Raw genomic sequence first — 16,279 nt, 5'->3', positions numbered from 1 at the left:
TATAAAATATCCAGCCAATTTTAACATTGCACATGAAAATGACCAAGTAAATTTTAGTGTTTTTTTTAAGGGATAACTATTAGCTGGGATACCATTTGAAAACAAATTCCCTGATATATTTTGTGCTAATCCCAGACAATCTATATAACGTCATTTCAAAGACAACACCTCCAACAGTGAAGGATTTTCTCGATGCAGAGCAAGTAGTGTCAGATGCTCATATCATCAGGGGCCTTAAAACCAAACACAACTTATTGGCTCACAGGTGAGTAAGTACCACCCACTGTCACTAACACATGGATCTCTAAAACTTCAGATTAATTGAAGAACAGTACATGCCTGATCTTGTTGGGCGGTACATCTCATTCCATATGCAATTAGACTTTTTTTTAATGAACCAATTATCTCAAAATAGGGTTGAGAAAATAAAACTGAATTTTTATTTATTGGTGGTGGTGAGCTACCTTCTTGAATCAATGCAGTCTTTGGGTGTCGGAATACCCACATTGTTATTCGGGATGGCGTTCCAGGATTTTAAAAGAACAGCAATGTATTGCTAGGATGATTTGGAGATGCTGGCGTTGGACTGAGGTGTACAAAGTTAAAAACCACACAATACCAGGTTATCGTCCAACAGGCTTTTTTGGAAGCACTAGCTTTCGGAGCGCCACTCCTTCATTAGGTGGTTAACAACCATCTGATGAAGGATCAGCGCTCCGAAAGCTAGTACTTCCAAATAAACCTGTTGGACTACAACCTGGTGTTGTGTAATTTTTAACTTTGTATTCCTAGGACGATGAGTGGCTCAGATGGGAACTTGGTGGTGATGGAGTGGGAAAAGAAATGAATTACACACAAATCAGGTCCTGAAAGAGAAATACAGTGATATAAGCTGGATTCAGAAAGAATGAACAGACACAAGAGAATAAAATAAATTTTTAAAAGTAGTGACACGTTCACAAACTCCACCAACAGTTGACTAGAAACATTGAGAATATGCACCTTGCTAAATATATTGCTTGGCTGCTGTCGAGATTTTTTTTCCAGAAATCCCACCAGACAGGAACAAATCTGAGCCAGAGACTGTTTAGTTTCTGTTGCTTCTGCTCTGCATTCTTCCTTCTTTCCCCTGAGCAGAGAATCGCCCACCTCCCTCCTCGGACAGTGGGGAGTCCTCACCCTATTTGGAAATCTTCATCTCCTGCAGGGAGACGAACAGATCCCGCAGCAAGAGGAGCCAAGACTCCCGGAGGAACAGCAGAGAGTGGGAGAGAGAGTAAGGCCAGTTGACAGTCCTGAGGCTTGTCAGCAACATGGCCCAGTCTAAGGTGAATCAGGTAAAGGGGAGCGATGCAGAGAACAAATTCTTCCGCTCTGTGTCCATGGCAGATCGATCAGGGCGATTACTGGAGACACTGGATACCTTAGAGTTGAGGTAGGAGAGGATACCATTTGCGGTTCATACAGAAACAAAAAATAACACGGGTTAAAAAACGAGTTAAATCATCATGTTAGCCTTTACTTTTAAAAGCACAGGTGAAAAATGTCGTATGTTATTTTCTGGATTTTTTTAGGATCCTAAACAAAAAAAAAGCCTCTCGGGGGCAGGGTGGCCTTACCCGAATCGAAAAGAGACTTCTGCATTTCTATTTTTAGTGAGAGCTTCTTTCCTCCCGCCCCCTCTCCTTGAGCTCTCTCTCTGTCCCTCTCGCCTGGCCGCTGAGGCGCTGTCAAATCTTTTTAATCCCGCGTCCCCTCTTGCCCAGCAGTTCAGCTCTTGGTGACATTCAGTGCATTTTGTTGCAGCGTTCAGGCAGCAGGGAAAGGCGTGGACCGCTCTGCACTTTACAGTGTCGGATCACAGCACTGAGTTCTTTCTCCTTTCAACATTAGGTTGAGTAAACTTACTAATACGCTGTGTGCCGAATTCCCATTTATTCACAGCGAATGTTCTGAATTATCCCCAATAATCCTGCAGTTTACGATTACATGTCAATACACTGCAGTGAGTACAACCATACCAGTCTGAAAATGCCTGATTGTTTTTATATATTAGAAGCTAAGTAATCAAGGCCTGGTCAGTACTTGGATGGGAGGATGCCTGGGAGTACAACATGCAGTAGGCTTTTAAGAATTCTTATGGAACAGTTGTGTGTCCCTATCCCTGAACTAAGGCATCTAGGTTGAAGTCCCACCTGCTAGAGAGGTGTATTACAACATGTCTGAGCAGAAAACATCTCAGTAAAGAGCAGTTTCAAATAGATGCCTGTAGATCAGTGGCTAGCATCCCTATCTCTGGGCCAGAAACTCCAGGTTGATCACACCTTGAGACTCAATTGCAATGTAAATTGGGGATGTAAATATAATTTTAAAATTACATGTTTTAAATTATTAAAATTATATTGGTTAACCATATAAATGTTGACAGATATGTTTACTCAAACTAAAATACATTTTTGAGCTTTGTAATTTAAATCATAATCAGCAAATAAGAAAAACAGCAATGGCTAAATAAACAGGAACATCTAACACCATCTTAGTTTTCATCCTCAAACATCACTAATAACTTGCATGAACAAAGTCACTTTACTGCTGCATTTTCTCCCCATTGTTGCACTATTAAATATTATACTGTAAATATAAGAAGCAAGGAGATTTTGGTGGATTTAAAAATGGTCAAATCCCCAGGTCTGGATGAATTGTATCCCAGGCTGCTATGGGAGAGTGGAGGAAATTACAGGGGACCTGACCCAAAGTTTTAAATCATCTCTGGCAATGGAGGAAGTACCAGGAGGTGGAGAATAATTATTCTTTTGTACAGAGACTTATGATCTGGACAGAATTGTCTGAAATGCCTATGCAAATTCAACAGTGACTTCCACCAAAACACTGGAAAAATACCTAAAGGGAAAAGGTTGCAAAGCTTTGGGCAAGAGCTAGGGTATTTGGACAAGTGGGATAACAACAGAAGCATAACAAATGGCCTCCTCCTGTACTTTGAGACTCTGAGGTAATCATCTAGGAGGATGTTGTACTCACAACACATTTCTGGAATCATTGATTTCTTAAATCCAAGTCACAACCTTACTCCCAATACTCATCAAAATATGAACATTGTCATTTTAGGGTGGAAGCTTTGCGGGAAGCAGCGGCTTCAATGGAGCAAGAGAAGGAAACCCTCCTGGAACTGATCCAAAGTGTGCAGAACAGCCAGGACATGAAGCATATTAGTGAAGGCGAGTCCTTGTCCAAGTCTTGCTTCCTGGAAATTTTGAGTTAGAATAATGTGTTCTTGACTAGAAAATTGCAATAGGTTTGGTTTTAATTTGCAGAATTTTGACATCACACATCTCTTCTTCTGACAGAAGTAGCATGTCAGTGCCCTGTTCCCAAAACCTTCACTTCTCATAACTCAAGGAGGGGACTGGGGGTTTACCTGCCCCCATCTTTCCTCAGCAAGGTCTGACCGCTCCTCAACATTAATCTTCCTTTCATCCATGTTTCTCTGCAAGATCCCAAGTGAGCCTGTAACTAATCAACTTAATTCATAATTGTCTGCCACTACCAAGACTTCCCTTACTTTACAATCTTTGTGGCAAGTCCTTAAACCCTATGGGACACAATCTTTCAATTCACCCTCAACATCATCGAAGGTTATCGAAGTTCTGTTCCACTTGTACTGTCTATTGAACACCATTTTGTTTTTCAAGGCTGATTCTACATAGGTCTGATCCATTCTCATTCTCAGATTTTTAAATAAGTGCCTGCAGGCTTCTGGCACCACCCCATAAACACTGGGCACAATGGTCTTTGCTGCCTCATAATCACATAAGTGGTATATTGAAAAAAATGAACACACCTCCAAAGACTACCTACGCAAACACTAACAAACCATGGTCTGCTGTTCTTTTGGTCATTCTAGATTTGTAGCAATTTTCTCAATGGACACAAATTACATCTTTACTTCCTCCTGATTAAATTTAGTTTAGGTATCAAACAGGAATTCTTCAGCAAATTAAAGTTAAGAGATTTGTCTAAGCCAGCTTTACTTCTCCTCTTTAATTCAAGTTTGTATATTCAGAACTTTTCATTTTGAGGTCTTCATCTTTCTCATTTCTCTCTCTCTCTCTCTCTTTCCCTCTTTTCCGGTCTCCTTGCTCATCTCTTTCCTCCCTTACTGATTTGTTTCTCTTGGAAGTCAATCTTTCTTAGCTGTATTTCTTTTTCGCTTCTGGCCACTTACATGCAATCACTAATGGAACCAGTCCTTTCTTTCTCAAACCTGAGGCCTCATCAATTCTTCAAGGATTCTAACCCTCATAATCCCTGATCTTAAACTCATGCTGAAGTGCTCTGCTGTAGCCTGGAAACTGTCTTCCACAATAGTGACCAGTTTCACAAACATCTTAAAGAATTCCAAACGTTCTTGTGAGTCAAAGTTGTCACAACATTATATGACCTTTCTAATAAAGTAATAAGCTTGTGATGTGGCATTGTTGGCTGAGGGAAGGAAATGCCGCCAAAGAAGAAGTAGCATAACCTTACTGCACTCAGTGCCTTTAGTCACTATGTCAATGAGACTGTCTGGTGTTTTTGGTTCCTACTATTTCAGCAATACTGTCGGAAAAAAAAACCTGTCTTCCTCTATATTTAAATGAGTGAGAAGTAGAAGAACGGTTGGGTCTCAGATGAAGAGGACACAATGTCAGTAGCGTACCTTTTGAGAGAAACTTGTAAGAAGTAACATGTGGAATTGAGTCAGGTCAAATGATTTGACTCAATCTATACACTGAAGTATATACAGGCTTAATCAGAAAACATTAGAGTGTGAAATCAGTAAGTGTATTTGTGTTGATTATTGTCCAACAGTTTTTATATTCAAAATGCTCAGTCAGATACTGAAGCAGTTCATGTCCAAATGCAGCAAGACCTGGAAAATATTTTCATGGAAGTCACTGATAGAATGTGGGCATCTCTAGCTAGGCTCGCATTTATTTGCCCATTCCTAATTGCCCAGAGAGCAGGTAAGAGTGAACTGCATAGCTGTGGGTCTGGAGTTGCATGAAGGTCAGACCAGGGAAGGATAACAGATTTCCTTCTCTTAAGGACATTAGTGAACCAGATGGGTTTTTACAACAATCAACAATGACCTCTTTGGCATTAATAGAACAGATTCTTTATTAAATTCAAATTCACCAGCTGCCAGGGTGACATTTAAACCCAGGTTCCCAGAATATTAGCTGAGTTTCTGGATTAAAAGTCTAGTGATAATACCAGTAGGCCGTTCCCTCTCCCAAAAGTTGAAAAATGGCAAGTACCATTTATGCCACACTAATGCCAGGTGATGATCATCTTCAATAAGAAATAATGTAACCGCATCTTGTTGACATTCAATGGCATTACCATCACAGATTCCCACATTATCAACATCCATTGACAAAAAACTGAACTGGATTTGCAATATAATAAGTGGCTACAAGAGCAGCTCAGAAGTTAGGAATCCTGCAGCAAGTAACTCACCTCCTGGCTCCCCAAAACTTGTTCACCATCTACAAGACACAAGTAAGGAATATGAAGGAATACTACCCATTTGCTGAAATTAGTGCAGGTTCAATAACATTTAAACTACTCAGGAAAAAGCAACCTGCTTGGTTAGTATCATATCCACAAACCTTCAGCACTGACACACAAACAGCAGCATGTACCATCTACAAGATGCCCCATATAAATTCCCAAAGCTCCTTAAAAGCACTTTCAAACATGATGACAACTTCCATCTTAAAACGATAAGAGCAGTAGGTACATTGGAACACCACTATTTTTAGGTTAGATTAGATTCCCTACAGTGTGGAAACAGGCCATTTGGCCCAACCAGTCCACACCGACCCTCTGAAGAGTAACCCACCCAGACCCATTTCCCTCCCACTAATGTGCCTGACACTATGGGCAACTTAGCATGGCCAATTCACCTGACTACAAGTTCCCCTCCAAACCATCCCAACTTCGAACTTCATCACTGTTCCTTCAGTTTTGCTGGGACAGAATCCAGAAATTCCCTCCCTAGAGGCATTGTGGGTCAACCTCCAGCAGATGGACTGCAGCGGTTCAAGAACGTGCTCACTACCACCTTCTCAAGGGCAACTGAGGATAGCAGTAAATGCTGCACTAAGGGCGGCACGGTGGCTCAGTGGTTAGCACTGCTGCCTCACAGCACCAGGGTCCTGGTTCGCTTCCAGTCTTGGCTGATTGTCTATGTGGAGTTTGCACATTCTCCTCGTGTCTGCATTGGTTTCCTCCGGGTGCTCCAGTTTCCTCCCACAGTCCAAAGATGTGCAGGTCAGGTGAATTGGCCATGCTAAATTGCCCGTAGTGTTAGGTGCATTAGTCAGAGGGAAATGGGTCTGGGTGGATTACTCTTCAGAGGATTGGTGTGGACTTGTTGGGCTGAAGGGCCTGTTTTCACACTGTGGGGGAATCTAATCTAAAAAAAAGCCAGTGATGCCCATATCCCGCTAGTGAATTAAAATCAAAATCATGGAAGCAACCTTAATTTTTATAAAGCATAGTAAGTCATCCCAAGATGCTTCACAGGCGATTGTTACAATTGATGATATCCGTAAAATTGCAAAATACGATAATGTTAACTTTAAATTTAGGATAAATGAATGGGGCATGTCTGAAAATAAGCAAAATATTGCACCTTTTATTGCTTGTATCTATATACAAATACAGATGAAAGTACAAGTTCAATCTGGGGGTCATTTTCCGTGCTCTGTCTATTCCAATCTTTATACAGGGGAACGGGAAGAACTCAATGTAACAGCCGATCGCCTCATTGGCCGAACCCTAACAGTGATGGTTTCTGTGGAGACAATCCGGAGTCTTCAGCAGGAGGAGGCCCTCAGCAAGGCCACTGCATTGATTGATGAGGTGGTCAGCAAGGTCCTAGAGGATTTGAGAAGCAACAAGAAACGCTTGGTGGCTCTCTACAATGCCTGCTCCTCTGACACGCCTCCGGGCCCAGTCGACCAGAAGTTCCAATCTATTATCATAGGCTGCGCCTTAGAAGATCAGAAGAAAATCAAAAGCAGACTGGAAAAGCTGATTAGAAATGTCTCCAATGCTAACAGATCAATCACCCTGTTAGACCAGCAGAAAGCAGAGCCTGACAACTACAATCATGTATACTGAAGCACTCCACACCTGTGCTATACTTCGTCACATTGACACCATCTTGCCAGTGAGTTAGAGGTCGGAGACTCGTAGCATAACTCATGGCAGTTGGCCAGTTTTACAGCAAAAGAGGTCTATTAACTCAGCAAACCATCTATTTAAACAGCAAGCTGCAGAAAACAGTCACAGAGTCTGTTTAAAGGAGTCACCGCTCTTTGCACCAAATCATGCTTATGATTGAAAATATAGGAAACAGAACTCATGGCCTTATAACAGAATCTTCTGATAAAAATTCCCATAAATAATTCAGTGAATGGAGATAGCCACATAAAACAAATTACATGCATAAACCAATCACAGTCACCATCAGTTCTGTCTCCAGGTGTGCTTGTCAGAAGCTATTAACCAGTCATCTCAATCTAACTGGAAATTGTAGTGTCACTATATGCCACCCAAGATATATTAACTATAATCACACAGATACATCTAGGAATAACATGTCCATCAAAGGAATCCCAAGGATGAATGTGAGATGATTTAAGAGCCTATAAATACTGCTGGAGACAATATTCAAAGTGAATTGAAATCATAGCTGGTAATCTTTCCCAATAACCAGTAAAATACACTTCCAAGATCAATTTCCAGTTGGAGACACTACTGTCCATTGTAGCTTTGGTCTTATTGTGATTTTATGGTTTGTGGGCACTTTTATTCTTCAAATATAGATATTCCTGATGAGGATTGATTTAGTGCAGAACATGACTGTTAATTACAACATCCATAATGACAATTATTTTGTGACTGCCTGTGCTCTAGTTCAGGAAATTTCCCACAATGTATAACAGCTTAATAGAAAAACACATTGCAATCTGTACCCAGATTTGATTCAGTCATTATGGCACTCATTTCCCAAAGTGAAGTTATGGTTCACATTCTCCCCCAAATTAATTTGTGTGCTTACAAAGATGAAATCTTCAGTTGGGTATGGTTTTCAAACTTAATTACTTATTTCCACCTACAGTAAAGAATGTTCCTTGATTTGAGTGTTAAAACAGGCACAGTTTTAATGCAACTCAAAGTGCATTTCACAAAACTTATGTATTTTTATTCAGACTCTATCTGTAGTTATCTGATTTTACAGAATAGGCAGGATATTAAAACATTCTATATAGTTCCCCTTACTAGTTTTATCGGTCAGTTTCTTAGCAAACTAATCTTTTCACTTTTTTTTAAAAAACCTTAAAATGTGCCCACGTATTCCTGTCAAAGGAGAAAACTTAATTTTAAAAGCCTTCTTGAAGGCTTGCCAGTAAGCAGAGTTGTTCAAAATGTTGCATGGGGATTAATTCTATTTTGGGGTGTGTCTGACTTTAAGACACTAAAATAGAATGATTGTTTTACAGCAAAAGACCATGGAAACACTGTTGGCATTGTGTAATTTATGTTTGAAATTCCATGTATTTTTGGGCTCAGGTTTAATTGATTTTGGGCAGAAAAAGAGCTGTGCATCAGAGTGGAAACTCTGACCCAATAATCTCATTTAACATGTCTTAAGAATTTTAAGCACAGGAGTTATTTAAAAATGCCAACCATAATGGATGGTGACAATGCTATACAAAAGAGCAAAAATGATGGTTGGTTTCTTCCTACAAGTACAAGGCTGGAATATTATTGTACACCTGGGTTACTCACCACATGTAAGAGCGGGCTTTTCTGTTTTGGCTTTCTTTAAGTTGACCTTCAATGCTGTGCATAAAGACTCCAAACTGACATTAACTTAAATGCCACAAATAAAATGAGGTTGTTCATTGCTGACATACTCAGCTCTAGAAATCTGCAGATGCAAATGAAAATGAGCTCTGTACTCGCAGATGCGACATGCAATTCCTTGAATAAAATCTGTTAAGGAGTTGAATAAAAATTTGACATCTCTATGAATAAAATGCAACATGATTTGAAAAATAGCGTGCAAACTAATGTCATAGCTGTATTGCCAATCTAACAGTAACAGCATTTTGGTGTCTTGATGAGGGTTCAAGTAACTTAAGGGTAATTTCCCAATTCAAGTCACATTACCACATTATTAATTTTAACTTGAAGCTTTGTTAACATTTGCATCAACCTTATGTCTCCCTACTGAAGACAATGATCATTATTGACCAATGAATTGTTGGCCAAAATAATAATTAGATAAGTTGCATTTGGCATCATTGTATGAAATGACAGTGCATAGAGAATAAGAACACGAGATGTGGAAGCAGGAGTAAGCCATTCAGTCCCTTAGCCTGCTCTGCCATTTGCTAAAAATATGGTTAATTTGATAATGAAAGCAATATACTGCATACGTTGGAACTCTGAAATAAAATCTGATGATTTTTCAGAAGAGAAACATTTTGAACTCAAAGCGTTGCTTCTTTCTCCCTCGAGAGGTATTTATAAACCTGAGTTTATCTAGCACTTTGTTTTCAGTATGAGTGATCTGATTTGGCCTTAACTCCACTTTCATGATTAGTCTGCGCTGCTCACCCCACATCCCTCGACTCTCATCAATCAGAAATCTAACTCAGCCTTGCATATATTCAATGATACTGCCTCCACTGCTTTCTGGGTGAAATAATTCCACAGATTAACAAGCCTGAGAGAAAAGAATTCTTATTTTAAATTGTCTCCTAATTCTATCTTTCCCCCACGAGAGAGCATTCCCTCAGCATTCACCTTGTCAAGTTCACTCATTTCTATAAAGATCCTCTTATTCTTCTAAACTCTAATAAATATAGGGCCAACCTCGTGATAAGCTAATCCCTTCAGACTCAGTCAAGTGAACTTTCTCTTAACAGCTCCTAATGAAGCAGGCCATTTAGCCGAGCTGGTTGCTATCACTGCCTCCCGCCTCACTTACAATTATCGCCATGCAGGTGGCTGTTCAATGCATAATCTCCTTAGTGGTTTTAGAAATAAGCAGCTCACTTTGTGTCGTTCTCCCCTAACCCTTTCAACTAAGTGTTTAAATCAATGGATGTCTCAATTGAACCTGCCTCCACTACACTCTCAGGCAGTGTATTCTGGATCCAAATGACAAGTCACGTGGTCAAGTTTGTCCTTCTATCACTTTTGCTTTTTTTTAAAACTATTGCTTGTAATCTGTGCCCTCTTCTTCATGCATACATGAGTGGGAACATTTCACTGTATGTCCACTGTTCAGACCCTTCATGATTTTAAATACTTTAATCAGATCACCATCTAACCTTAGGACAAACTTTTATTCCTTTCTCTCCCACGGACTTATCCCTAAAATTACATTTTCACTAATTGCCTCAGCCACTCCCTGAGGTAGTGAGTTTCCCAAACACTACACTGTTCCACTGTCTTCAATCTGTCCTCTTAATTGAAGCTTTTCATCCCTGGACTTATTCTTATAAGTCATTTCTGCACTCTGCAGTGTTCATGTCCTTCCTAAAATGTGGCATCCAGGACTGTCACCAATACAAGTGTGTTGGGGTTCATGGCTCCAGATATTTGGAGGCAGCATGACAGAGACAGCACAGCATATGGCATCCTGGGCTTCGTAAATCGTGATATTAAGTTATAAAGGTGGAAAACTGTTCTAAACATTTATAAAATTGGTTAAGTTACTGGTAGAAGACAACATCCAATGTTGTGGAAGTAAAAGTGATCAGAGTTATATGTGGCACATAAGAGGATATTTGATCAATGAATCCAGCACTGCAACCCAAAGGATTTGAAAAATGGCTTTAAATAGGTCACCCAGCATTTGAATTGCGATTATTTGGACAACAGGTCAAATGTTTCTGTAATATATAAAATGAAAAAGTGTGACTAAAGTAAACATTGGTCCTTTCGAGGATGAGGATGATGATTTAGTAAAGCGATTTGAGGAAATGGACAAGGCATTGATCATTATTTTGTGTCAATCTTCACAATGGAAGACAACTAACATGCCAGTAATTGACAAAGAAATGAAGGTAGGTGAGGACCTGGAAACAATCATTATCACAAAAGTAGTAGTGTTGGCAAGCTAATGGAGCTTAGGGTAGGCAAGTCTCCTGCCCTTAATTGAATGCATCCCAGGGTACAAAGAGAGACACGGGAGAAAGAGCAAATGCACTTATGGTCATTTTCCAAAATTCACTGGATTCTGGGGCAGTCCCAGTAGATTGGAAAACAGCAAATGTGACGCCACTGTTTAAAAAAGATAGTCAAAAGATGGAGAATTATAGACTAGTTAGCTTAACTTCCATAGTGGGGAAAATGCTTGAGCATCATCAAAGAAGAAACAGCAAGGCATCCACATAGAAATTGTTCTGTTGTGCAGCCACAGCATGGGTTCATGAAGGGCAGGTCATGCTTAACTAATCTACTGGAAATCTATGAAGCCATTATGAGCACGGTGGACATGGAACCCAGTAGACGTAGTGTATCTAGATTTCTAAAGAGCATTTGACAGCCACACAAAAGGCTGCTGCATAAGGTAAGAATTGCAGGTGCTACAGGCAAAGTATTAGCATGGATAGAGGATTGATTAACTAACAGAAAGCAAACAATGGGGATAAAAATGAGTGCTTTTCTGATTGGCAAACAGTGACTAGTAGTCCGCATCAGGGATCAGTATTGGAACCATAATTATTCACAATTTGCAGAGATGATTTGGAGTTGGGGACCATGTGTAGTGTAAAGTTTGCAGATGACACTAAGATGAGTGGCAGAGGAAAGTATGCAGATAATTGCAAAACTTTGCAAAGGGAAATAGATACTTTAAATGAGGGGGGCAAGGGTCTGGCAGATGGACTATAATGTTAATAAGTATGAAGTCATATATTTTAGTAGGAATAACAGTAAAATGACTTATTTGAATGGTAAAAAGTTGCTGCATGCTGCTGTGCAGAGGGATCTGGGTATCCCTGTGCATGAATCATAGAAAGTTGGTCTGCAGGTGCAAAAGCTAATTAAGGCAGCAAAAGGAATTTTGTCTTTCATTACTAGAGAGATTGAGTTTAAAAGCAGGGAGGTTATGTTGCAACTGAACGGGATGCTAGTGATGACAAACCTGGCCTACTGCATGTGGTTTTGGACTCCTTACTTGAGAAGGGATGAACTGGCACTAGAGGGGGTGCAGAGGAGGTTTACTAGGTTGATCTGGAATTGAGGGAGTTGGTTTGAGGAGAGACCAAGTAGACTTGGATTATATTCATTGGAATTTAGTAGAATTAAGGATCTTGTAGTAAAAAAAAATTATGAAGGGAATAGATACAAGTAGAGAGGATGTTTCCACTGGTGGGTGAAACTAGGACAGGAGGGAATAACCTCAAAATTAGGGCAAGTAGATTTAGTATTAAATTGAAAAGGAACATCTTCACTCAAAGGGTTGTGAATCTATGGAATTCCCTGCCCAGTGTAGTAGTTGAGGCTTCCTCACTGAATGTTTTTCAAGCCAAGATAAATACTTTTTTGAACAGTAACGGAATTAAGGGTTATAGTGAGAGGGCGGGTAAGTAGAGGGAGGCCATGAAAAAAAAGCCATGATCTTACCGAATGCCGAGGGGGCATAAAGGGCCAGATGACCTACTCCTGCTCCTATTCCTTATGTTTTATGTCAGCTTTTATGGAACAAAGTATTGATTTCTTCTTTCAGTTGACAAGTCCATTGAGCATTTCCCCGTCCACACTGGCCACTACAAGTCTCCTTTTTCGTCAGTGATTAAATGAGAGGCAGAAAAAGCAAGTTCCTACAAGCTTCCGCAATCTCCCACTTTCTAATTGGCAGCTAAACTCTATAAAAATGTGCAGATGAGAGAGTAAAATTATAAACATGGTTTTAGGAGTAATTAGTGAACTGCTTTAGTCATGGTTCACAATAATATTATGCAGAGTCTGATCTTCAAGCAGCTTGGTTTATTTATAAGTAACGTTGATCCACCCTAAGCAACTCAAAAGATGTGATGAGAGATACTTCTCACTGTCAAGAAGTCAAAGGCATTGTATCATCAGAGAGCAAGCCTGGGTACCAAGTGGTTGAATGAGTTTGGTAGACACAAGGAATTCAAAAGTCAGCAAATTTAATTAGAGTTTCTTTTTATTAATGTTGTTATGCAGATATAATTTAAAAAACCTGCTAAAATTGTACTGTGATTAATTTTAGTGTGGCACTATATAACATACTTTTACATGCATATCAGCAGTCAGAGTGAAAGAATAACACACACCATAAATAAATCACCATACAACAAAACTAATAGATTACACAACTGAATTATAAGCCCAATAACCAATTTGCAATGACTGATATATTAGGGGATATCAATATGCCTTTCAGACGAAGTGGATAAAGTCATTTCATACATGTCTGAGTGATCACATCAGCATAATCACATTGCCAAATTGAATTGTCTCCATTGCCAATACAGCAACTAATTATGAAAACCACATCAAAGTTTCCCCCTTGCAAAAGCAGAATATAATTGGACTTGATCCTAAACTAGAACAAAACAACTGAGAATGTTCATACCTTCAAAAAAATTTATATCAAGGCAATACACAGTGCTTATAGAATTGGGTTAGTTAGCAAGACCTATATAGCAGCAATTCTGTTTCATTAATTCATTTATTGGGATTGTGCATATATTTACTCAACTTTCCCCAATTTTGCAAAATATTCTGCATGAAAGCAGTATTTTAAAACAGAATTAAATGCAATTTTGATGTTTTTAGCAAAAGTAAAATCAGGAATATCATGTTTCCAATTTGCATGCTGGAAATTACAAAATGATGCTATTGGCCATTAATTGAAATCACTACAAAAATCAACATGTTCAAGAGCAAATTTCAATAGCGATGTTCCTTGCTGATAGCAGAAAATCATTGCATGGCATTATCTAGTGAAGCAGATCTTGGAGTGGTGTACTACTTCTGTCTGGAGTCCCCCGTTAAGAGCTCAAGTGTCTCCATAGTAACTCAACAAGGAAAACAGCAACTCTCATACAGGATGTATGAGAGGAAACATGTCAAAATGGGCTACCACTATGCACAGCTCAGTGATCTCAACTTTAGCAGTATTATGAAGAGAAATTGGACAGAAGTCGATTAGCTATAATTTTTCCACTTTAATCCTTTTAACTGTTCTTTCCAAACAGATGCCAACATTGGACCTTGGTCATTATTTTCCCTTGGCATTCTGATCAGCTCACTAAGTAAATAGTTCATCAAATTCTTTACATTTTGAAGAAAGTTTCTCTGTTTGCCTTTTACTGAGGGAAACACAATAGAGGTCTGAGATTGGGAAATGATTTTAATCATGTAGATGACTCTAGTAGGGAGTTGGAGTGGAGGGGGAAAGAGACCAAAACACAGGCTTACAAATCTGCCACTTACAAATGCAATAAGAAATTCAGGAGGACCATCACCTGGATAAACAGAAGAGAAAGGTAGAGAAAGGTATATTGAGAGGGTGAGAGAAAGTTAACATGGAACATAAATACCAAAGACCAGGTAACTTGTTTTTTACATTCTGCAATGAGCTAAAAGACAGTGTCCCCTCCCCCCCAATTATTTCATATAGCAGAACAAGCTAAGGGAAGATATAATAAAGAATATAATATTTTTGAAGGTATTGATGAGACAACCAAAGAGAAAATAAGAACTTGTGCAACCATCTACGAGGCAAGTCAGGAGTTTGTTAGTAGCGTTGCCTGGATAGTGTACCTGCAACAAAAATCCAGAAACTTTAAACCATGTAGGACAAGCAACTCACTTGATTGGTATTAGATTCACAAACATCCACTATCTATGTTTAGTGGCAATGTGTATCATTTATACGATGTATTGCCAAAATTTATCAAAGATTCTTAGACAGCACCTTCCACACCCCTGACCACCACCACCTGGAAGGACAAATACACCATATACATGAGAACATCACCGTCTGCAAATTCCCCACCAAGCCACTCAGCCTCCAGACTAGGAAGTGTATCGCTGGGTCAGAATCCTGGAATACCCTTTTCTGACAGTATTGTGAATCTACCCACAGTACACAAACTGCAACAGTTCAAGGAGGCAGCTCACCACCATCTAAGGGCAAGTAGGGATAGGCAATAAATGCTGGTCCAGCTAGAAACACCCACATCTCATGAATGAATTTTTAAAAAGGTCTTCAAGGGGAACAGTGTTAGTAACCAGAGGAGGTAGATCTAAACTCTTTGATAGAAGACCACAGGTGAGAGATTTTAGTTTGAGTATTAATGATAATCTGGAACTGTCAAAGTACAGAGGAAGATGATTCAATAACTCAAATGGAAGTTACATAAACGCTCAAAAATATTGCAGAACTAATGGGAGATTATGGATTGGGACCAATTAAATAGTTTTTCATGATGGGCTGAATGAATCATTCTAATTCATGTGGGGTGATTGGGGGCAGGGGAGAGGTTGAGGAGGAGGTGGAGAAAGTGAGTGAGTGAGAAAAAAAAGAGAGATGAGAAAAGGTAATGACACTCAGAACTAGAGGTCCGCATGCCTTTAATACTTACACCTTTCTGCTTGTGAAACAATCTCTTCATATTAATTTTAATCAGTTCAATGTATCCCTGGGGGTGGGGGCGGGGGGGTGGGAGCAGCAGCAAGAATGTTAAAGTGGTATATGCAATGCACATTGTAAAATGCTGCAAGAGCTAGAAGGAACAGAGACAGAAAAGTTACATTTTAGGATGTTGAATGTTGTTCAGACCACAGACAACTACGCTACTCTTCTTCAAAACAGTACCGTAGTAACCCACCCAAGCAGCCATTGGTATTTTGGTTGAAGATCTCAGCTGAAAGATGGCATCTGACAGTGCAGTGCTCTTCAGCACAATACTAGAATCTCAGCCTTTATTTGTGTGCTAACACAACTTGAATATAGAGTCTTGTGTTTCAGAAAAGGGTGTGCTACCCACTGAGCCACAGCTGACATGTGATCTAAAGGAATACGTAATGCATCACAAAAAACCTATAAAAAAGGACTAATAATAGAACAAGTGCCAGATGTATACAACATCTGACTGTTGACACCTGGCCTATATAATAATAATTGTACACTGACAAACTCAAACATTTC

The 16,279-nt window shown here is 39.5% G+C and overlaps 1 protein-coding gene across 1 annotated transcript; it reads left to right on the top strand.

The window, feature by feature from the left end:
- Positions 1-1,134: 1,134 nt before the first annotated feature.
- Positions 1,135-7,917, top strand: bag2 (BCL2 associated athanogene 2). The gene is made up of 3 exons (XM_060821352.1): positions 1,135-1,435; positions 3,127-3,236; positions 6,797-7,917. Exons 1-3 carry the CDS (start codon positions 1,314-1,316, stop codon positions 7,189-7,191), a joined length of 627 nt encoding a protein of 208 aa, XP_060677335.1. The 5' UTR covers positions 1,135-1,313; the 3' UTR covers positions 7,192-7,917.
- The last annotated feature ends 8,362 nt before the right edge of the window (positions 7,918-16,279 follow it).

The sequence above is a fragment of the Hemiscyllium ocellatum genome, chromosome 3 (genome assembly GCF_020745735.1).
Source record: "Hemiscyllium ocellatum isolate sHemOce1 chromosome 3, sHemOce1.pat.X.cur, whole genome shotgun sequence".
In the NCBI taxonomy this organism is placed as follows: Eukaryota; Metazoa; Chordata; class Chondrichthyes; order Orectolobiformes; family Hemiscylliidae; genus Hemiscyllium; species Hemiscyllium ocellatum.
This window is presented reverse-complemented; position numbering and strand designations above follow the sequence as displayed.